The 24,302-nt window shown below is 34.8% G+C and overlaps 1 protein-coding gene across 5 annotated transcripts in view; it reads left to right on the top strand.

Annotated features, from left to right (window-relative positions):
- LOC105465516 (TBC1 domain family member 32) overlaps nt 1–24,302 on the top strand; it is a 227,177-nt gene that overhangs the window by 4,651 nt on the left and 198,224 nt on the right. For 4 of the 5 annotated variants that reach the window (XM_071096370.1, XM_071096374.1, XM_071096372.1 and 1 more), the window contains exons 2-8: nt 7,644–7,805; nt 11,752–11,929; nt 17,248–17,316; nt 19,901–20,026; nt 23,161–23,239; nt 23,371–23,474; nt 23,570–23,631. In XM_071096370.1, the coding sequence (XP_070952471.1) occupies nt 7,644–7,805; nt 11,752–11,929; nt 17,248–17,316; nt 19,901–20,026; nt 23,161–23,239; nt 23,371–23,474; nt 23,570–23,631 (780 nt within the window). The remainder of the gene's footprint in view (nt 1–7,643; nt 7,806–11,751; nt 11,930–17,247; nt 17,317–19,900; nt 20,027–23,160; nt 23,240–23,370; nt 23,475–23,569; nt 23,632–24,302) is intronic. The other variant, XM_071096373.1, reaches the window with a different exon arrangement.

Here is a 24,302-nt window from a genome sequence, read left to right as displayed (position 1 = left end):
TTCCTCATGTCAACATTACAATTCATAACCACTAATAAAATACTTTTAAAAAATTAATGATAATTTTTTCCATATGTGATTGAATATTTCTTGCCTTTTTATTTATTTATTTTATTTATTTTTTTGAGACGAAGTCTCACTCTTGACCCCAGGCTGGAGTGCAATGGCAAGATCTCAGCTCACTGCAACCTCCGCCTCTTGGGTTCAAGTGATTCTCTTGCCTCAGCCTCCCGAGTAGCTGGGATTACAGGCGTTTGCCACCACGCCCGGCTACTTTTTATATTTTTAGTAGAGACGGGGTTTCACCATGTTGGCCAGGCTGGTCTTGAACTCCTGACCTCAGGTGATCCGCCCACCTCGGCCTCCCAAAGTGCTGGGATTACAGGCATGAACCACTGCTCCCGGCCTCTTGCCTTTTTAAATAGCTAAAAGGATGACTTTTTTGAAACAAACTTGTACCAATTAGATTTCTGAATGTCCTTATGTTGTAAGAGTAACCTCTGTACCTCTCCATATTTTTATATAAACATTATGAACATGTCAGAAGTTTATCACAGAAAAAAATTATTGCATTTTCTTGGGAAATATAGGTAAGAAATCTGGCAAAAAGAGAATGGAAAAAGTGAATGTTCTTTTACTCAACTTAAAGTTTTTCAATGTAAATGTGAAGAATTTCAAATCATTGGTTACTACTGATGAATGATCAGACACATTGCTGTGTATTTTAACTGAACTGCTTCTGAAATGTGGTGAGCTCCACTCCACATGTCTTTCCCTATTAACAAACAGTTGTCTTCTTAGGTTTTAATGTCCCTCTTTGAAAAATATTTTGTAAAAAGTATTTTGCATTCATTTGGTAATAGTGTCATTGGTACCAAGTTTTTATTTTTTTCTCATTAAATTACTTCAAAGTAACAAGGTTAGTCAAATGTATGCATAGTATATTTGGTGAGAAAAATGTCAAAGTATATGAAAACACTATTATATAAAAAACATTTTAATATTCAGATTATCATCACCATTAAGTAGTGGGCAATTGAAACTTAGGTCAAGTGTTTTGCGTAAGGTTGCAAAATTGGTCAGTGTAAACTTCAGAATTTAAACCTGAAGCAAACCTGCTTCATAGATTATTAAAAGATGTATAAGAATTAGAAACTTGTTTATTCATTGTACAGACTATATCTTTTAAAAAACTAGAAAAACCAGTTATTAGAAAAATTTTAAATGAATAATGAATACTAATAGACTTTAATTAAAATAGAAATAAGTGGAAGTTGTATTTATTGTAATCCATGTCAGTCAAAGCTATATTATTCCTATTATTATCTTGATATTTTAAGCACAATTGGAACATGTGAAATCTGAAGATGTTAACAGCTTGCTTAAAGATCTGAAAAGATAGGACCTAAATTGTAGCAGAATTGATTTAAATTAGACCTAGTAAGAATATTTTAAAATAAGTTGTTAAGCATGATACAGATTTTTCAGAGAGCTTTTGTATTTCTTGAATAGAAATTTTAAACATATAGGACATTCACTAGTGGTTAGAATTTTGTAATTCTTGGGGAGAGAGGGTATTGAAAGACCAGATTAGCATCCTGCAGGCCATATTTGGTCTGTGGACATGTTTGCTTTGACTACTTTAAAAAAAAAAAAAAGAAAAACACCATTTAAAAATTGAGAGATAATGCTGAAAAGTCAGTTTTCTGGCTTTTCTTAAAACGTTAAAAGGTTAACACCAGGCTCATATTTCTTAAAGACAAGTTGCTGGAACTATGTAGAAGCTTTGCCTTTAGTTGGGGCATGTCTTCATTTCACCACAACCTCTATCCATTCTCTCTCACACATGGCTTGCTTTCCTTTACCAGACTACCCTCTGTAGCATCTGAGTCTGCACTCCCTGGGATAAGTATAAGGGTCTTTTAAAAGTCTTTTTGAGGCATCCAGGGCTTTTATACAAAATAACTAGAATATATTATATCTCCAAATTATTTTTAAAAAATGATGCAATGGGAACATTTGATTAAAAAATCAGTAGTACTATCAATCTTTGAGATTAGATATAGATTTCATAAGAGCTGGTACATAGCACCAATACTATCAGCATTACAATGTGGGAAACACAGTACTTAATTTTGTAGACCCGTATTTTTCCCTGCTCCATTGCAATAATAATTTTCTTTTTTTAGATTCAGGGGATTCATGCCTAGGTTTGTTAACATGGGTATATTGCGTGATGCTGAGGTTTGGGCTTCTATTGATCGTGTTGCCTGAATAGTGAACGTAGTATTTTGATAGGTAGTTTTTTTTAACTCTTGCTCCCTCCCTGTCTCCCATCTTTTGGAGTCCTGGTGTCTGTTTTTCCCATCGTTGCAACAATGTTTTCTATCTTGGGGCACCATTATAGAACAGCAACTTCATTTAGTATTTTATGGGGTACTGCTATGAATTCCGATGGTAAAAGAAATAACATAAAATTAATTGTCGGATTAGAATTTAAAGTCTTGAAGTACTCTTACCTAAAGAGTAGAAGGCCCACTTGAAGAAATGACTCTGTTCATTAATTTGGGATTGGAGACTCTCAAAGTTTCTCAGTGGTCCCAGAGTCAGTAGAATACCCTTAGCTATGGGCAGCCTGGCAGTCCTTTTGTGATAAAGGGCATTGCCAACCCTGGAGATTTTTTTTTTTCTCCCTAGAAGTTTCTTTTGAAAAGAGCAGTAACCTCTTAAGACAAGATTTAACCTTGGGGTCCTTGGGTTCATTTAATTTAGAACTTGGATGAAAACCTGGAAGCATTTTGAATGAGTCTTCTGGAGATATTACTGTGGTCATAGGTAAAAATTATGTCACTAGAAAAAAGCATGAGGTTATTCAAATTTCGGCAGAGTAGATTTAAACATTTTCCAGGATATTTGCTATTTAAAGCTGTTGCTAAATGGTGGAGATTTTTAAAAAAGTGAATTTCATTTTTAAAATGACAAATAATAATTGAATGTATTTATGGAGTACACAGTGATGTTTCCATATAGATCAAGGTAATTAGCATATTCATCATCTCAGACATTTATCATTTCTTTCAATTCAGTATCTTCCTTCTAGGTATTTGAAACTGTATAATGTTTTATTGTTACTATGGTCATCCTACTGAAGAATAGAACACCAGAACTTTTTCCTCCTATCTAGTTGTATCCCTTCCTTCTCTACAGGGATTTTTTTCATGTGCCTTTTATTTTAGAATTGTGTTTTTTTAGCTTTATTGGCTACATTTTGTTAATGCGCTTGTGTTAACTTTCCTTACGGCCTCAATTACAGATATATCCTTTGTGTTGCTTACAGATTGGGCTTTATAACAAATCATACCCAAGAGTTATACTTCTCATTGTGATTTTGATTTACATTTCTCTAATGACCAGTGATGATGAGCTTTTTTTCATATGTTTCTTGGCTGCGTAAATGTCTTCTTTTGAGAAGTGTCTGTTCATATGCTTCATCCACTTTTTGATGGGGTTGTTTGTTTTTTTCTTGTAAATTTGTTTAAGTTCTTTGTAGATTCTGGATATTAGCCCTTAGTCAGATGAATAGATTGCAAAAATTTTCTTCCATTCTGTAGGTTGCCTGTTCACTCTGGTGATAGTTTCTTTTGCTGTGCAGAAGCTCTTTAGTTTAATTAGATCCTGTTTGTCAGTTTTGACTTTTGTTGCCATTGCTTTTGGTGTTTTAGTCATGGAGTCTTTGCCCATGCCTATGTCCTGAATGGTATTGCCTAGGTTTTCTTCTAGGGTTTTTATGGTTTTAGGTCTTATGTTTAAGTCTTTATTTCTTCTTGAGTTAATTTTTGTATAAGGCGTAAGGAAGGGATCCAGTTTCAGCTTTCTGCATGTGGCTAGCCAGTTTTCCTAACACCATTTACTAAATAGGGAATCCTTTCCCCATTGCTTGTTTTTGTCAGGTTTGTCAAAGATCAGATGGTTGTACATGTGTGGCATTATTTCTGAGGCCTCTGTTCTGTTCCATTGGTCTATATATCTGTTTTGGTACCAGCACTATGCTGTTTTGGTTAGCCTTGTGGTATAGTTTGAAGTCAGGTAGCATGATGCCTCCAGCTTTGTTCTTTTTGGAAAGCAGTGATACTTTTATGCAACTGAAATATCAGATGTTCTGATTCTTGATTCATTGGGTTCCTGGTTGTGGACGCATGGTTGTGGTGGAGAACAAAGAGCTTTTTTTTTTTGAGACAGAGTCTTGCTCTGTCACCCAGGCTGGAGTGCAATGGCATAATCTTGGCTCACTGCGACCTCCACCTCCTGGGCTCAAGCGATTCTCCTGCTTCAGCCTCCCAAGTAGCTGGGATTATAGGCACATGCCACCATGCCCAGCTAATTTTTTTGTATTTTTAGTAGAGACGGGGTTTCACCATGTTGCCCAGGCTGCTCTTGAACACCTGACCTCAGGTGATCCACCTGCCTTGGCCTCCCAAAGTACTGGGATTGCAGGTGTGAGCCACTGCACCTGACCCAAAGAGCTTTTTTTTTGACTTACCTCATCATGCACATCTGCATGGCTGTGTCTCAGAGCCAGCTGTGTGTAGAAGCAGTATGGGCATTGTCAGATATTACAAAATTGAGGACATGTTTAAAGGATTCTCTTGAAACCTTAATTTTTGAATTTTTTTTATTACCGGTGTGATTTCACTGTTTTGTATGGAATGTGCAAAGATTTGGTTTGTAATTAGACATACACAAATTAAATAATGAGTAAATATTTAGTATAGATAGGAAGTTTCCATGTATATGGGAAGATCTTCCGATAATGTAAGTCAATGATGAATTACCAAAAGAAGCGCAGACTATTTAGATGATGATTAGAGGCTGTTTTCTATGATATATGATTCAGTAAGCTTTGGGTTTTGTTTTTCTTGGATTGCATTTCTGAAAATTAATATTTGCTATTTCAATCTAATGTTATAAGACATTGGATTTACAAAATAGCTTCATCTTCCTCTTCTGCTATTCTTAATACTTATTCCCTTAACGCATAGGATTTACTATCCAAATATCGAATATAAATATTGAACATTTTAAAGGAAATTCAATCAATAATTAAAATATTTAAGTAAATTATACTTTTAAATTTAATATGCTAGTTATAATTTTGGGAGAATAAAATTTAATTTTTCTTGCAAAATGAAATTGAAATAATATACAAATTGGTAAAGATATTACATTTATTTATTTCCCTTTTCACTCAATTTGCAACTACAAAATATCTTATAACACTTCTGATATTTTTACATCGTTGGGACTCTGGGATTATGGGATTCACATGGGCTTTGGAGTAAAGTGAATTAATTAGTAGCTTATGAATTTAACAAGGTTTTTTCATGTTTTGAATATGTGTCTTCATCTGTTTACCTATCATATGATAAATAAAATAATATTAATGAAGTGCTTAGCACAGAGTTTAGCATGGTAGTCACTTACAAGTTAGTTTATCATCTTTTTTTTTTTGAGATGGAGTCTCACTCTGTCACCAAGCTGGCGTGCAGTGGTGCAATCTTGGCTCACTGCAACCTCTGCCCCCTGGGTTCGAGTGATTCTCCTGCCTCAGCCTCCTGAGTAACTGGAACTACAGGCACGTGCCACCACGCCCAGCTATTTTTGTATTTTTAGTAGAGATGGGATTTCACCATTTGGCCAGGATGATTTCGATCCCCTGACCTCATGATCTGTCCACCTTGGCCTCCCAAAATGCTAGGATCATAGGCATGAGTCACTGTGCCTGGCCAGTTTATCACTTTCTCATATGAAGATCAACATAGTTGGAGGTTTGTTGGGAATTTTGAATGTAGCCTCGTTTAAGTAGAGATACTCTTATAAAGAGATTTGATTGATTAGGTATTTAAAGTCCAGGCCAAGGAAGCAGTATTTGACCATGAAAGATAATAGGCAGCCAATTGTTTTAAATTCAGCAAATATTTATTGAGGCATTATGTGCGTCCGTGACATGGTATGAGGTATTGGTATGAGTAAAATGGCTCTAGCTCTGACTGAAATAGTAAAATAAGTTCTTTTGGAAGGCTAATATGACTACAGTGTTTGGGATGAATATGAGAGGGAAGAAAATATGAGAGAGGAGAGAGGGAAGTGAGAAGTTAAACAAGAAGGCTACTGCAGTAATCTCTGTTTGAAGTGATATGGCTTTGTACTGATTGATAGAGAAAAAAGGGAGGCAGTGATGAAAGCCAGGGATGTACAGGAACACTAACACATGTTGGTGACTGATTGAGTGGATGGGCAAGGGGTGCAGAAGATGCAGACATTAAAGAGTGTTCCATGTTGTCAAGTTTGGGAGTCTTGAAAAATAATGCTGTTAGTGCCAAAAATGTGGTGGGTAGTCGGAAAGAGGAGAGTGCTTTTTGCTGTACACTTCCTTTTTTTTCTTCTTTTCATTCATCTTTTCTTTTTCTTATAGGGGAATTACAGGAAGGATAAGAGGGCATATATGGGGGTAATTATTGTATAATGTCATCAGAAGTTTGTTAATAGACATTAAATGAACAAAGTATTAACAACTAAAACAAATATTTAGAAAAAATAAGCAAATTCAAATTCACAGCCGCTGATGTAGAAAATGAAGAGATAAACCTTTCCCCAATGCTATATTTCAATCTAACAAGTATTTATAAAGTGTCTACTGTGTACAAGATATTGCAGATGATAGACAAGTGGATTTGTTCTGTTGTCAAGTCTATAAACAATGTAGAAATCTGGGTGTAGAGGTGGTCAGGAATGAAGCAGGAGATAAAGCAGGTCATATAACTGCATCCAAGAAAATGTTTTGCATGCTAATAGAGAAGGACAGAGTACTTTTGGGTCTTAGGTGAGAAAGGATATCAGTTGTTGAGAAACGAGGAAAGCTTTTATCAGAAGGTAGCATTTTAGGCTGTAGAAGATAATCTATAGGAGTGGTGGTAAAACACTCTTAAGTGGGTGAAATAATGTTTTCAAAGGTATTGGGAATAAACATCACATGGAGAGTTGGGCATGTGTGAGGTAGTAATGGGACATAGATCTGGTAGGATAAATTGGAATCTATGAGGGCTTTAAATACCAATGGCAAAGTGTGTCTTGAATTTAATAATAGTGATAATCTTAGTAACATAAGAACTGTTTAGGTGGAAGTTACATCAGTTACTACTTTCAAAATGTACACAAAACTCTTCTGATGATGGAAGTTAACTTTTTCCAATTTCTTATTTCATGATTACTATATTCTAGATGATTTTCCTCATCAGCTTGAATAACTGAAAATCCTTAACAACTGCTTTTCATACTCTTCACTGTCACATGTTAAAGATAGGAACATAAAAAAGAAATGTGAAGAGACTTCTAACTGCTAAAGTTTGGGTTGCTTCTGAAATTTGCTTTTTCCTACTGTGGTAATCTTTAAATGATGATTTTTGCCAAGTGTCTCAGAAAAAAGTAGCCAAAAATTTGTAGATTAGCTTGATGATTTGTGATGAATGACCAATTTAATCCTAGTTTAAGGTACAAAATCTTAATATGTTACCTTTCTGTGTTGATTTTTTTTCTGAATATGCTTATGATATTTACCGTATTTAATTTCTAAATATTTGTTTCAGCTATGAATTTGTGAAATACCTCAGACAACATATAGGCAACACTTTGGGTTCTATGATTGAAGAAGAAATGGAAAAATGCACATCTGATCAGAATCAGGGTGAAGAATGCGGCTATGATACAGTTGTACAGCAGGTCACTAAAAGAACTCAAGAATCTAAAGAGTGAGTATGGCCATAATAATATTTTCAAATAACATTTTCTTCAATGAGACTTCTTGACAGCACCTTGATCTCTGTCACTCACAGTCTATTTCTCTCGTAGCAGCCAGAATGATTCTTTAAAACAGTGAGTCAGATCACGACACCCTTTCCCCCAGACTCTCCAAAGGCTTCCCATCTCGTTTTGAGTAAAACCCAGAATTCTTTTTGTAGCCAAGCCCAATGAGGCCTACCATGGGCCTTCTGCTCCCTCTCCTACTCCACTTCTTACCATTTCCCCCCTCATGCTGTGGTCTTGCCTGCTCTTTCACAAAAAACCAAGTAAGTCCTTTCCCGAGGTATTCGCACTCATGTTGCTCCTGTTACCTGGAATGCCCTTTTCCCAAATATTTGCATAACTTGCTCCTTCACTTTTTTTGGGGTCTAGGTTAATTGATGTAAACAACAGTTAAGTTCCTACAGCCTATTTCTGGTCAAAGAAACATCACCAAACTTCTAAATAAAGATGAAAACGCTTGTAATATTAAACACTGAAATAAGTGTGAGCTATACATGCATTTAAGAAAGATTAATAAGGGCAAGATAGTTATTTAACTGGAATAATTATTCCACTTCAGACTTGCTAGTAGCCTATCCTACCTGGCATCTCAGAGTACAAGGTGGGAACCAGCCCTAGGCAGGATGCCATCGTCAATTTTTTTTTGCTCATCAGTATTTTAATGAAAAGATGTTGAATTACATGATGTCATTTGAAAACCTGCTGTGGTTCATATTTCCAGTATCAGAGACATTTGAATATATACCTGAGCTTATATTACTGACTGTATTTTAAAGTATTAAATCTAATTTACTTTTAATTAGTTAAACTTTAAAAAAATTATTTTGCACAAGAGCTCTTCCTCTTTGGGACAACTGATTGTATTATTTAAATTAATATGTTAGTAATTGACAAAGTGACATCATACAGCTATTTTAGTAAATTTAGCAAGTTTGATGCACTAATCTATATCAAGCGTAAGTTATAGAGGCTAAGATTTCTTATTTCTTGATTTGGGGAAAACAAAAAATAGAATCACCTTTATCTTTGGATAATATTATAATTCCTAGTAAGTCTGTTTCTAGCGGTATCATTAAACAATTCTAGAAGGAATACTAAAATACTTTATTAGTCAGCTAATGAAAGTATTTTCATGGTAAGGGCAGAATTGTATATAGTACTGCTAGGAAATTACTTTTTATCTCTATTTAAGCTATTTGATTTTCCTGTGTTTTAGTTCATCCATGTGTTAAAATTAATACAGTAATAATTACCTCATAAAGATTTTAAATGACTCAGTAAATGTTTATTTTCCACTTTATGAACCATGGATGAAAGATTTTACATTGTGCAGCTTTTTTTTGTTTTTTCAGTTTTTTTTTTTTTTGGTGATTCTTCAGAAATCACTTAGGGCTAATGTGGCAACACTACATCTGTAGACAGCATTACAGTTGTTATAAAGTATTTTTGTAATTAAACATTTCGAGATTTATTTTTTAAACAGATGTTTGCACACAGAATAATTCATTTATAGGATCTATATAATATACAATATTCCTCATATAATGAGTGGAAGTACTGTAGAATTTCATTGTTAATTGATGTGGTTTTTATTCACGATTTCTTAGAGCTTTTTCTTTCTGTAGTCTTTAAAACTTGCAAAGCATGAAAGAATCTACTCAATGGTGTTTATATTCTATTTTATATCTGTTTTTTCTTAGTCTTTTCAAAACTGCAATGGCTGCTATTGAGTTTTAGTTCATTTAACTCTTGATATTGATGATATGACACTATTTTTTAATTTACTTTTTAGAATTATTAGCTACTGCCTGTGGCCATTTTTTTAGTATTTTTTTACAGCATAATTTATGCTGGTCTTTTCTAAAAGGTCTGTTGGAAACATTTATTTTCAGAGCAAAACTTATAGATTTTCTATGGATTTTAAGTACCATTATCCTTATCCTGTATATCATTAAGATTTACTTTTATACTTCTTTATTAAATCACCAGATTATAAGTTTTAAGGAGATAGGGACTTCATGTTGTTCACATGACCTTCCCTAGCTGCAAAGGAGGCTGGGGAGTGTAGTTTAGTCCTGTGCCCAGCTAGAATTCAATCACTGTGGAAGGAGAGAACAGCTTTTGATGGATGTGTATTGATTGCTGCCAGGGCACTGTTTTGTTTCCCTATTTGTTGCTGCCCAGAATCTGTAGAGGCAGAAGCTGGATCTCCGGGCTCAGTTATCCTTAAATATACTTTGCAAATTAGTGTGTGTGTCTCAGACTTCTTTTTGCTCTTTATGTCCCTTTATATCAAACTGGGATATTCCCTGGACTCTTTGTTACCTCCATTGAGTTGTCTTCTGTATGTTTCTCCCCCTAGCGGTTCCTAATTTATTTCCATCTGCTTTCAGTATTTTTGTGTTTTCTCATAATTTCTGATACTTAAAGAAATATGTTAAATACGCGTATTTCAAAACTTATAGTTCTATATGATATACATATTAAAAATTACATTTAAATATATTAACATAGTTTAAATTATGTAGAAATTATATCTATTTAACAAGAAAAATTTTAAATGTATTTTATACTTTTTATATAGAATCTCAGTCTATGATTTCTATTCAAATTCCCCAGCAGATTTGATTTCTTTTGTGAGAGATAAAGTACCTTTTCTTCTTTTGATTTATAGAGTTACAATGACCCATTATCCAGAATTATACAGAAAAGGACATTTCTATGCATAGTTTCCTAGTGTATTTTCATTATTTTAATGACAATAAATACATGTATATATGTATATATACACACACACTATACATGTATTATCATTTCAGACATATATGTGTATATATGTATATACATACACAGATATTTATTTCTTGCTATAGTCATATGAAATAGGTTAGCTAGATTGTATTTTTAGTCGCATTTTATAGTTGAGGAAATTGAAACTTATTCATGATGACAGAGCTGGCCGGTAAAATAGTCAGGATCCCCATCCAAGTTTTCTAATTTCAAATTTTATAATTTATTCACTATTTTTATTTACATCTTTATGCCTTTTTTGTTTTAAATACAGAAATTTCAGTGGTTCAGGTCACACAGGCTTCATTTGTAAAATAAAGAGCTCAACTATATTTATGGTTCTTTCTAGCTCTAAAATTCTATTAGTAGTGCTTTTGAGGATTTCAGTTTCGTATTCATAGGGATGCTTGAGAGTTTGAACTTACAAAGTGGAGAAAATTTGATACCAGTTCTTTTTAAGCTTTTTAGACCAACCAGAAGAGATTTTAAATATTATCCAATTCACACTCTTAATAATTTCAGGAATCTTTTTCCTAACATCCTGAGAGTGGGTTTCCCACCTCTGTTTGAAAGGACACATTGATAGCTTAACTCTTACATAGGTCTTGGGAATATACAAGAGCTCTCAGTTGTGTCTATGGGTGTCTATAAAGTATGGACAAGGGAGAAGAGAAGGAAAGAAAATAGAGGATGGGAGGGGTGGAGAAAGAGATAGGTATAAGACAAGAGGATGAAGGTTATGTGTAAGTTAGCCTGGGTTTTGGTGATATAATATTAATAGTTGACTTTTTTGCTAGCAATTGGAATCCATGCCATTGAAACCTCTTGCCTTAGGTTCTTTTAATTTTACTACCTTGGTCCACGTAACCGTGAAAAAACCCAGGAAATAACATACTTTTTGAATTCCCTATTAATTTTTATTGCTGTTTTGTGAATTCTGTTCTACCACCTCTTCTTTAGGAAAAATTGAGTTTGATTTTTCTGTTTAGCATTGTGTTCTTAAAGGGACTTCCCTTTTTATAGAAAAAAAGATAATTTAACTAGTTGACTGTTTTAATTTCTGATTGCATTTCTCTTATTAAGACTACCTTGAATTTAAAGGTACAAAGAAATGATGCATTACCTGAAGAACATCATGATAGCTGTGGTTGAGTCTATGATTAACAAGTTTGAAGAAGATGAGACACGAAATCAAGAGAGGCAGAAAAAAATCCAAAAGGAGAAAAGCCGTAGTTACTGCACAGACAATTGCTCTGATAGTGATTCGTCATTCAATCAGGTGTGTTGTTTTGTTTTGCATTTATGTCTTGAAATGGTGTTTAATAATAGCTTCAATAAATTATTTCTTAGCCATATTTTTCCTGCTTTCTTAAGATTCAGAAGAAAAATAAACAATAAAATTAAATAACCTAATATTAAATATTTAGTCCACGAAATAACATCTTATAGAATTATGTGCAGTGAGTAGCTACATTATATCTGAGACAATTCTTGGTGAGATGAGGAAATTAATGTATGTTGGAATTAAAAAAATAGCGTGTTGAACAAAATCTACTTAAGCTCTAGTTAAAACATCTTATTCCCAGTTAATCTGCATTAAAATTTAACTAAATTAGAGATTACGTGTCACAATAAAACATTTCCTTTATACATTCTCTGGAGGTGAAGGTTGTGAATTGTTAGTTTTAAAACATTAAGCTTTTCTTTAATGTCAAGAGGTTTGAGGTCTTACATTTTCTACTAGCAGGTTGTAGGAAGCCTTGTCATTTGGCTGCAGCAAAATTAAGAGAAAGATGGGGCCAGTGGCTGGATTGGCCATAATAGAAGACAAGGAAAACTAGCTGGACTAGAGCCTATGCATGTGCCATGGACTTGTACACAGAGACTACCAGGCCAAAAGAAGCCTGTCTGACCTTAGTGTCGATCTCACCTGGTATTTTTAGTCAAACATTTTTCACCTAATAAGCTATACCACAGGGACATAACTATAAAATAGATCCTAACCATATACCAAGAAGGGATTTGAGGAGTTTGGGTGAAAACATGAATAAATATGTATATTGGTCAAGTTGGGACTGCGTGATTGAAGGAAAAATGGTTTTGGAAATATTGGAAGCATAACTTAAAGGTTATGCTTTGTGCATTGCCACCTGTGCATTGCCACCATTGCATCCTTTAGCAGGAGAGATTATGCTGAGTAGTGAACTTTACAAGTCAAATTGATTTACCTGATGTGATGGAGGAGAAGCCAAAGATTGTGAATTTTCTTCATGTTGTAACCCTTAATCATTTCTTGTTGAGGAACTGTGTGGAAAAAGGTGGGGTATAGAGATTTTAGTTTAATACGGTCAGATGACTTGTTTAGTAAGTTTATGGAGCTGCTTCTTCAAATCAAGGACTTTCTGGACTTAAAAGGCACAAAAAACACAATTTTATGACTCTGGGGGCTCACAAGATTATATGCTCTTACTTACTTGCTGAACCACCTGAATACACTGAAATTGAAACATAAGAAAAAAAAATGGAGCATTTGTTCTAACAAGTACAGGTATTCAGATCTAAATAGGACCAATTTCGTAGCTGGCAGTTAAGACCTTGCCAAATCCCAATGCTGAATTATTTCCAGTCATTAAAATGGTAGATTTTTGAAACATGCAAAGCTTTGGTAGAAATGGGGTTATAATTTTTGAAGATGTTCTTTTTTTTTTTTTTTTTTTAATCTTGTTTTGTTTCAGTTCTTGAGGAGGAATCATGCTTTAAGTTTCCTGGATTTCTTTGGGATGTCCACAGGGTATAGATAAGTTTTCATGTGTCTACCCTATAAATACGACTTTGTGTTAGAAGGCACTAATTGGGTTGAAAGCGAACTCTGCCCATCAAGAAGGCATGGTATTCCTGGACTTTTGGGAAGAAGCCTAAGAGTGCCAGAACTGTCCTGAAAGCTCTTTCAGTATGTCCAGTTCTAGGAGATATTGGGTATAGTTTTGCTTATGGTGAAATGAGACTCTCTTTCATATAGCTGACCAAAGAGAGGCTGAATATATTCAGAATTGAAAATATCTCTAAAATTATATTAGTCATTCATTCCAATAAATATTGACAATCTTATTCATGCCTTCAAAATTGTTGTTTCTTGCTGTGGAGTGAAAAAAAAGATCTGAATTTTCCTATGAATAACATTGTAAACAATGCTGATGTTAACTGTTTTGATATTAGTGAAATACTTGTGTTTTGTGAATAGAATGGGCTTTAATTCATTGTTATTACTTAAAAAATTGCAGCCTGATTATATTTGGAGTTTTGACCCATTATTGAAAAACAGGAGACTGTTAGTGTAAGTGTGAGGATATTGAAGAACAAAGGGGAGACAGTAGTTGTTACCATAGTTGCAAGCATTACTATGAAAAGATTTGATATTGTGATTAAACCTGGAACAAGTCTCTGCAAGATAATGCCAGAAAGATAGAAATAATAATACCAGCTCTAATAATAATACCTGCCGTATACTGGTCCCTGTACTTAGCTTTATATTCACTATAGGTATTACTAGTCCATTCTACAGAAAAAAGCGAGGCTTATAATAATAGTTAAATAATTTACCCAAACTTGAATAGCTAGTGAAGGGGGACTTTGAGTTTAAAACTGGCCTCTCTCCCTGCAAAGTCGGTTCTCTTTATTCTTTTCCCAGCTACCTGGAGACTGCTTGGGTATAAGTTGTGGTTCCACCACTTACTAGCTGTGTGGCCTTGGACAAATTTCTTAACTTCTTTGTGCTGTAGTGTTTCCCATTTGTAAATGGGGATGAAAATACTACTTACCATATAGGGTTGTTGAGAAGATTAACTGAGTTAATGTATGTCTTGTGTTAGAGCAGTGCCTGGCACACAGACACTGCTTTATACAGGTTAGCTTTTATTGGTGACGTCTCTTAAAGGGAATGCTGAAATGGACACAATTCAGAGACACACTCAAATATAAAAATTTCTCAGCTGTGGTCCTATATGATTTCAAACTGATCATCTCTGTGCCATTTCTAACTGCTTGGGAAATTAGAGGATTACCTCTGATACACATTAAGCTTTCAGAATTCATATCCTTTCCTCTTGCAGTTTTTCTGTCTTTCTCTTCCTCCGTAGTAATTAGTATAGTATAGCACAGGCATTGTGCTGTTTTATAGCGTGCAGCTATTTTATAACCTTCCAAGGGAACTTCACCCCAGGGTGTGTACCTTTACGCAGAAGGTGAGTTTAGGATAATAGTCACCTATTACTCTTGCCTGACACAAACATGTTTAAAGTATTCACTCTTCCTTTGTTTTCCAAGCAACTTCTCTTTGAAACCCATCCTTTGGTACCTGTCGTACGTAGAATAATGGTCCTCTCAAAGATGTCCATGTCCTAATCCCTAGAACTTGTGAACATGTCACATGACATGACAAAAGGGACTTTGCTGATGTGATTAAGTTAAGGACCTTCAGATTGTAGGATGATCCTGAGTTATCCAGGTGGGATCCATCTCATCACAAGGGTCTGTGTAAGAGAAATCCAGGAGGATCAGAGTCAGAGTAGGCGCTGCTAAGACTGACAGAGGTTGTAGTGATGTGATTGCTGTTTTTGAAGATGGAAGTAGGCCATAAGGCAAGGAATGAGGATGGCCTCTAGAAGCTGGAAAAGGCAAAGAAATAGATTCTGTCTTTCCTGGGAACAACTTGAGCTCTATGTTGCTAAGCTTTGGATTCTTCCAGTAAGAATTTTCTTGAGTAGGTTTTTTTCCTTATTGGGTACATGGCCTTTCTCCTGTCATTCAGAGTATGTCCTTTCAATTATCCTAATTTATTTTATGCTATTCAAATCTTAATCAGAATATCTTGAGTTCAGCAACTGTTTTCTGGCCTCTATTAAAATCTTCAAAGCTCTATAATGCTCTTTTTGGTGAAGAATTCTGCCTTTGAGGATTTTATACAACTACTGAGAAATGGCAAGACACCGATCTCTTTTTTGGCAACATCACTCAGAGCAATAGGATTAGCTACATCCCAACCTGTACTTCAGAAGTTCCTCAATGTCTGGCTACCCTCACCTGATAAGATTTTAATTATTGCCAGGCGCGGTGGCTCACTCCTGTAATCCCAGCACTTTGGGAGGCCGAGGTGGGTAGATCACGAGGTCAACAGATCGAGACCATCCTGGCCAACATGGTGAAACCCCGTCTCTACTAAAAATACAAAAATCAGTTGGGCGTGGTGGCACACGCACCTGTAGTTCCAGCTACTTGGGAGGCTGAGGCAGGAGAATTGCTTGAACCCGGGAGGCGGAGGTTGCAGTGAGCTGAGATTGCGCGACTGCACTCCAACCTGGGCGACAGAGTGAGACGCCATCTCAAGAAAAAAAAAAAATAATAAAGGCCAGGCAGGCATTGTGGTTCATCCCTGTAATCCCAGCACCTTTGGAGAACAAGGCAGGAGGATTGCTTGAGACCAGTCTGGGCAACATAGAGACAAGGTCTCTACACACACACACACACACACACACACACACACACACACACCCCCACCTTAGCTTGGCATGGCATTGTGTGCCTGTATTCCCAGTGACGGGGGACTGAGGCAGGAGAATTGCTTTGTTATGGGAAAAGTGGTCTTGACCCAGAACCCAAGAGAGTTCTCAGATTTTGTGCAGGAAGGAATTCAAGGCAAGTTGCAGAGTGCAGTGAGAAGAGATAGTTTATTGAAAGTTTATTGCCAGCATCTGTTGTTTCCTTACTTTTTTTTTTTTTTTTTGAGACAGAGTCTCATTCAGTTGCCAGGCTGGAGTGCAGTGGCACAATTTTGGCTCACTACAGGCGTGTGCCACCATACCCAGGTAATTTTTGTATTTTTAGTAGAGACAGGGTTTTACCAGGTTGGCCAGGATGGTCTCAATCTCTTGACTTCACGATTCGCCCACCTTGGCTTCCCAAAGTGCTGGGATTACGGGTGTGAGCCACCGTGCCTGGCCTACTATTATACTTTTTATTTTTAGATGATGTTTTAGATATTATGTATGTTTAAATTGCCTTTGGTGGAAAAAATACCTTTTGTTTCTCCAAAATATCCTATAATCTACTACAAACTTTTTTATAGATGGAAGTTTTTACTTCAGGATTTTTTTCACCAAAGAAGTAAGGAGAAAGGCTAGGGAAAAGTATAGGAAAGAAAGAGAACAAAACAGTCCAAACAGCACTGTAGCTGTGCCTATGGTACTATTGGTAGCTTTTTTTTACTTGTTTGTTTTGTTTATCTGTTTCATTCATCTCACATTGCTGAGTATGCAACATTTTGGCTTTGTGTCTTTTGAGTCTTATAATGTTATATATGTTTTAATTGCTTGCAAATAATAGTTTTCATATACGTGAAGGTACACTATTCTACTGCGACATTCAGTTCCCATTTAAAAGTCTTGGGAAGAAAAATTCTAAGTTGCTGCCAAATCAAAATAGATCATCTCCTTCTCTTGTCTGAATTATGTTTTGTGCTTGGAATTATATTGAAAAAATAACTTATAGCAATATTTCTAAAAGCCTTTTAAATAAATGAATGTCCTGTCAATTGTGTTACAGAGTTACAAATTTTGTCAAGGAAAATTACAATTGATTTTAGACCAGTTGGATCCTGGGCAACCTAAAGAGGTAAGTTTCAAGGATAGCTGTTAAGTTTCATGCAGATAGCATATATTTACCATATATGAGATTACAATCAGTAGCAACCAGGTAGTTTCCCTTGAGGCTAAAACCTTTATGATTATGGGCAATCCTAGACCAATGTCCATGGTAAATTTTCAAGTCCAAATGAAAAGTCACAGAGTAAGGGAGGCTTTCCTTAGAGAATTGTCGTGGTTTGGAAGAGGAAATTTTTATCTTTAGCATCAATTTCAAAGGGATAAAGTTATAGGCAGTTGTCCCCCAAACTGTTCTTTCATTGTTGTTTTATATGTAACATTGTAGTTAGTCATTTCTTAAGAAAAAAGATTTTTAATTCTTTTTCTACTTTCAGAAAATGTGAACATCTTTTAAAAATAATTATTTTTAATGGTCAAATAAAAATTATGTATATTCATCTTGTATAACATGTTTTGAAATATGTATACACTGAGGAATGGCTAAGTTGAGCTGCCCCAACATGCATTGCCTCACATACTTATCATTTTTTGTGGTGAGAACATTTAAAATCTACTCTCTTAGCAGTTTTCAAGAATAAAACATTGTTGTTAACATAGTCATCATGTCATCATGTTACACGGTAGATCTCTTGAATTTACTTCTCCTAACTGAAATTTTGTATCCTTTGACCAGCATCTACCCATGCCTCCCCTAACTATCTGAGCAATTTTGACCCATTTGTTTATTTTTTAGAAAAATTATATATATATATATATATTTAAGATAGGATCTTACTCTGTCACCCAGGCTGAAGCACAGTGGTGCAATCATGAATCACTGCAGCCTGTACCTCCCCAGGCTCAGGTGATTTTCCCACTTCAGCCTTCTAAGTAGCTGTGACTACAGATGCACGCCACTGCACCTGGAGAAATTTTGTATTTTTGGTACAGATGGGATTTTGCCACATTACTTAGGAAGATCTGGAAATACTGTGCTCAAGTGATCCACCTCTTGGCCTCCCAAAATGCTGGGATTATAAATGTGAGCCACTGTGCCTGGCCAGAAAAAGGATTTTTGAGAGAAGCAATTATATTGAATTGTGTCTGTTTATATTTTAAGAGAGTGTACAAATCACTGTTTATGAAGACTTATTTCATTTGAAAGTCAGCATGAAATAGAAAATACGATAGGAATTTTTTTTTTTTTTTTTTTTTTTTTTTTTTTTTTTTTTAATCTAAGCCTTTTATGTATTGGTATGCCTATCTTGCCATTTGGTCTCAATTTTTAAAATTATTTTTCTCAACCTATTAAATATAAACTGAATGAATAGTTGTGATTTACTCCTACTGACATTTTCTGAAAAATCATAGAGAAGAATAATTTTTTTCTTCTCAGCATTTTGCATTATGATTTATTTTCTGGGTTCATACTAATAATAACATCTCAAAAAATATTGGAAATGAGTTTTGAATTTTTTATGATAAAAATCCTGTTGCCTTCAATTTAAATGGATGGTTTGGAAATCTACACTTGTTCAGAAACCTTCATTTTGCTTCTGCAAGTAGTAAATTCTAAATGGGATTTTTTCCTAAAAATTTCCTGAAATGGAAAAATGACTTAACATTGTAAATGAATTACTAATTTTAAAAACTCTCAATATTTTCCTTACTACCTATCACAAATAAAGTTATATTGAGGAGTTCTTTCGTATGAATATATAGACAGTTTCAAATATATGTATACTCTTTGTCTTTTTTGTCTAAAAGTTGCGCCCTGCTTCAGAGTGTCTGATTTGCTGAGGTTTTGGCTCCTGTCTTTTAGGCCTCACCTTTTTAATGACTAGGCTTTAGTTGTTTCAGTTGGGAAATGACCAGATTTTGAGGATGAGGCTGGAATTAGTGTGTTATTATTCACTACTTGGATATTGAGTGGGAGAAAACCTTTGTTCCATTCTTCATTGGAGTGGAACTGTTCTCTCCTACTTTCCCTTGGGTCATACTGTTTTGAGTGAATTCTGATTGCATTTTGAGAAGACTGATTAAGAAGTAAGCTTTCTATGAAAATACATAAATTAGATTTTGCATCCCACTACTGAGTGACTTCCTTTTTTTTTCTACCTAAGTAGTCAGAAGGCCAGAAAATACGGTATAGCACAAGTTCAAACTGATTGTTTTGTGAGAATCGTGCATATATCCTAGAATGGAAATGCTTTGCCAGGGGCATATCTGGGCAGCATTTTGAAATTAAAGCCCTCAAACTGTAGGAACGACCTAGAACAGGGAAAGCCTGTAGGACAAGGTCACTGGAAAACGTTGGTGATTCTGATTCAACTACTATTCTTCCTCCCGTTCCACTTAGACATGATACTTAAAATCTCCTACTACATTTAGTATTTTAATATTTGCTTTACACAAACAACAACTGTTTTTTTCTCTGCTTAGCACTTAGTTTAAAAAATGATTTCTCAAGAGCTTTTTAATATAAAGGCATCTAATAAGTCACTCTTTATAAATTATCTAGACTTTGCCTTTTAGTAGCTTGTTAAATATTGTTTTGGAAAAGTGGTGTTATTTTAGTGACTGAGTGTTAATAAAAGTCTCTTAAAAAATTGTAGGTGAGATACGAAGCCTTGCAAACATTATGTTCCGCTCCTCCATCTGATGTCCTGAACTGTGAAAATTGGACTACTCTCTGTGAAAAACTGACAGTGTCTCTTTCAGATCCTGATCCTGTGTTTAGTGTAAGAAAATGGTTATAGAAATATTAAAAATAATATGTTTTCCCACCATTCTAGAAATAAGTAGAATATGATAGTTATGATAATTTTCTTTTCTTTTTTTTTTTTTTTTGAGACCAAGTTTCATTCTTTTTGCCCAGGCTGGAGTGCAATGGCGCTGCCTCAGCTCACTTCAACCTCTGCCTCCCAGGTTCAAGTGATTCTCCTGCTTCAGCCTCCTGAGTAGCTGGGATTACAGGCATGCCACCACCACACCCGGCTAATTTTTGTATTTTTAGCAAAGATGCTGTTTGACCATGTTGGCCAGGCTGTTCTCGAACTCCTGACCTCAGGTGATCCACCCACCTTGGCCTCCCAAAGTGCTGGGATTACAGGCATGAGCCACCATGCCTGGCCAATAGTTTTCTTTAATAGTAACTCACACGTTTATGGAACTTCAGTTTCAGCTTTCTAATTGTCAAAATTTTTCTTAAGAAAATTTTATGATTAGATTCAAAATATGGTCATACTTCATTGCCAAATAATACACTGCTACCTTGTGCATTTTGTCTCGTAAAGGAATATCCTAGTATTTTATTTCATTTTTGTTTTGCTTTTTGAGACAGGGTCTTGCTCTGTCACTCAGGCTAGAGTGCAGTGGCATGATCACAGCTCACTTCAGCCTCAACCTCCCAAACTCAAGTGACTTCCCACCTCAGTCTCCCAGGTAGCTGGGGATTATAGGCATGCACTACCATGCCTGGCAAATTTTTGTATTTTTTGTAGAGATGGGGCCTCGCCACATTGCCCAGGCTGGTCTTGAATTCCTGGGCTCAAGTGATCCTCCAGCCTCGGCCTCCCAAAGTGCTGGGATTATGGGCTTGAGCCACCACGCCTGGCTGTGTCATTGCTTTTGAATAATGCTGTTTTATGATACTCTCAAATTAAAAAAAAAGAAAAAATATTTTAAAAGGATTCATGGTATATGAAAGTTTGAACTAAAAATGGTGAATTATGGTCAAAAGGACTTATAAACATTTTCCTCATGTATTTAAGTGTTTACTTAGAGATTGCTTAACTGCTTAAAGAGAGAAGCAAGAAAACTAATGCTGAGATTTTAGAAAATAATTTGAGGTGAATCATAACACAAATATAGAAAGTTTCTAAAATTGTAAAATTATGAAGTCAGATATGATTTTATTTAAAATTTGATTTGCATAAAGTTACTTTTTAGGAACAGTTATTGTATGATGAAAAGTAAGCTTTACATGAACAAGTGCAGTAATTCTGCAGATAGTGTCTATGATGAAAATGAAGGAAAAAAAACCCCTGATTATCCAAGAATTACATTTTAAACACAAATTGGATTTCCTTTTAGAGGATCTTTTCTTCCTAATTGATTTATCAGTGAAGATAGTTTTGGCTTTAAAATCGATATGATGTGTGGCATAGAATATAAGGCATGAGAAGAAGGGTTACATTTTGCTCTTTGTTCAGCAAATATGTATTGAGTATCTACAGTGTGTATCATTCTCCTTTAGACACTGGGAACACACCAGGGACAGGACACAAAATCTTTGCCCTCAGAGAACTTAGATTTCAGTAGATAACGCAGACAATAAATAAATATTTGTAAAAAAATATAAGGTATCCCAATATATTTGTCTATTTAAAATCAGTCTACCGTTAATGAAGATATGGTTATACTGGTAAACAGAAGTGGTGTGGGAATCTCTGTTTGTAATTGTTGGAAGGGGAAGAAGGTGTTTACCTAATACTTGGATGCAGTTCAACCTTGTTAACACCAGAGGGTATTGTAGACTTCTGGAACCACTCAATGATCCAAGAACTTCAAGGTGAAAAAAATGTATCTCAGGGTTATCTTTAACATTTCAAGCTCTCTAATGACAGATGCAATTGTAAATTTCCCTTTATTTTTTCTTTTACTTAATAAATATAGAATAGTAGCCTAGTAGGTTTCCTTTATTTTACAAATTATGAAATAACTTTATAAAATAGCAAATTGTAGCCATTTAAAATTGTTATGCAGCAAGGTTCAGTTTTATTACTTATGCTAATAAAATTGGAAGCAATTATTATAGAGGAGAGATGCCAATAAAATTAGTCATTTTGAAGTAGAAAACAAGGCATGGAGTTTTTTTCATTTTAAATTTGTGCTTGATCCAAATTCTTTTTGAGTTCAATTCTATTTCTTCATCTCCTCCTCTAAAGGACTCTTACATGCAACTGAGTGAAGCCTATAGGGTTGAAAAGTGTGACAGATACCTATCAGTTGCTGCAACTATAAAAATAGACTTCCCAAAGTGTTTAATATCCTTTGTTCAGTAGGAATTTCTTGGGGCTATAAGAAGATACCTTTAGTAACTTGGGGGAACGATTTCTTCTTGTAAGTGGATTATCTAAACTGATATCAACAGAGTTATTAATTTCTCCCCCCAGATTAGACTATTTAAGGCAATTTTATGTTTTTATTTAATTGAAAGTCAAATTTCACTGTTAGGATTAATCTCATCATGATATTAAAGTAGGTATAATTAAAAGGATAATAATAGCTATCATTTTAAAGTAAGTCTTAGTGCCAGGCATTGTGCTAACTACATCTGTTGCCACTTTTAACTTATTTACCTTCTACTGGTTTCTATTTTGAGTTTTAATAATGTAAAAATTTAAACATAGAGTAATTTTCTTGGGAATAGGCAAAATTATTAGGAATAATTCTAAATCTTTAATTACTGAAGCTACCCATGTAAGCAATTAAAAATGATGAATTTTGGATTTGGAAATAGAGGGTGTTAAAAAAAATTTGGTACTGCCTACTCTGTTCCTTTGTTTGACACCTTTATATAGTTCCTCTATGAAACCTCACCTTACCCCCTCCTCACCATGTCAATATCTACTATGACCAGATTGTGCAGTAATATCTTTCTGTTATTAGATTCACATATTAGTTTTGGTCAGTTTTAATTTTTGCTGACACAAGAGTGTGCCCTTTTTAAATCAGTACATTCTGACTCTGGTTTCTGAATGGCTTGTTTGTATTTATTTTATTTTCTGGGTTTTTACTGTGTGAAAAATGTTTCATTTCTATTCTCTTCTTGTAAGATCTTAGATGCAAATTTTCTGTCTCATTTCTGTAGGACCGGATTTTAAAATTCTGTGCACAGACATTTTCGCTTTCTCCATTACATATGACCAAGGAAGTTTATACAAGCTTAGGTATGTTTATGAAAACACTTAAAAATGTTTTTGTCATTTGCATGTACTTAAGAATGGATAGGAAATAACTTTTTTCAGAAAGCACTGTAAATGAATGATGTAATTTTTTTATGTTTTCCCTTTTTTTTCAGCTAAGTATTTGGAGTCATACTTTCTTTCTAGGGAAAATCATATTCCTACTCTTTCAGCTGGTGTAGATATAACTAATCCTAATATGACTCGTTTACTTAAAAAGGTATCCATTTACTAGAATAAGCTTTCACTTTTATTTATTTAGTTTTATATTTGAGGGTGCTAATTTTTTGAGAACTATTGTGCACTGCTTTGTAGGTTCGTCTTCTAAATGAATATCAGAAAGAAGCTCCATCTTTCTGGATTCGTCATCCAGAGAAGTAAGTCCCCTCCCAATGTATTCCAGCATAGAACTTAGCAGTGTTACCGCCCCATATACCTTTCAGACAGAAAGAGTAAAGACAGTCTTAATGGACTGACACGATTGGGAAGGGATTAATAAAATTTTTATTTTTATTTTTCTTAAGCTTGTCGTGTTTTATACTTAGCTATGTGAATCACAAGTACCACTTTACATCATTTATCACAAGGCAAAAAGAAAATGTAGCATTAGTTTTTTTTTTTAACGTATCAGTGATCTGAAGATCTGCGTTAGGTTCTTATTGGTCTTTACTATTACATTTTGGACAAGTTCCTTAAATATTCTTTAAACTTTTTCCTTTCAGCTCCAAAATTTATTCTAAGTTGTAAGAGAATCTGTGAGTCTAAAAAGGAAAGTTAAATTTGCAGATCCAGTGTTGAAGTAAAAAGAACCCGTTGTTAAAGCAGAAACATTGAGTATGAATCCTACCTATGTCATTTACTGAAATAGAGAAAATGTTTCTGAAGATTATATGCTACTTTATACAGTTTGGATGTTATCTAGCGATGGTGCTTCGTGCCTTTTACTAAGTTGCATGATAAATGCCCAATTAACCAGAACACAATTCTGTCACCGGTGGTGAGCCCACTATCTAGTATGTGATTAATGTTTACTCAATTCCATAAATAT

The sequence above is a fragment of the Macaca nemestrina genome, chromosome 5 (assembly GCF_043159975.1).
Source record: "Macaca nemestrina isolate mMacNem1 chromosome 5, mMacNem.hap1, whole genome shotgun sequence".
In the NCBI taxonomy this organism is placed as follows: domain Eukaryota; kingdom Metazoa; phylum Chordata; class Mammalia; order Primates; family Cercopithecidae; genus Macaca; species Macaca nemestrina.
The sequence above is the reverse complement of the archived record's forward strand: the minus strand, read 5'-3'. Positions and strand labels throughout refer to the sequence as shown.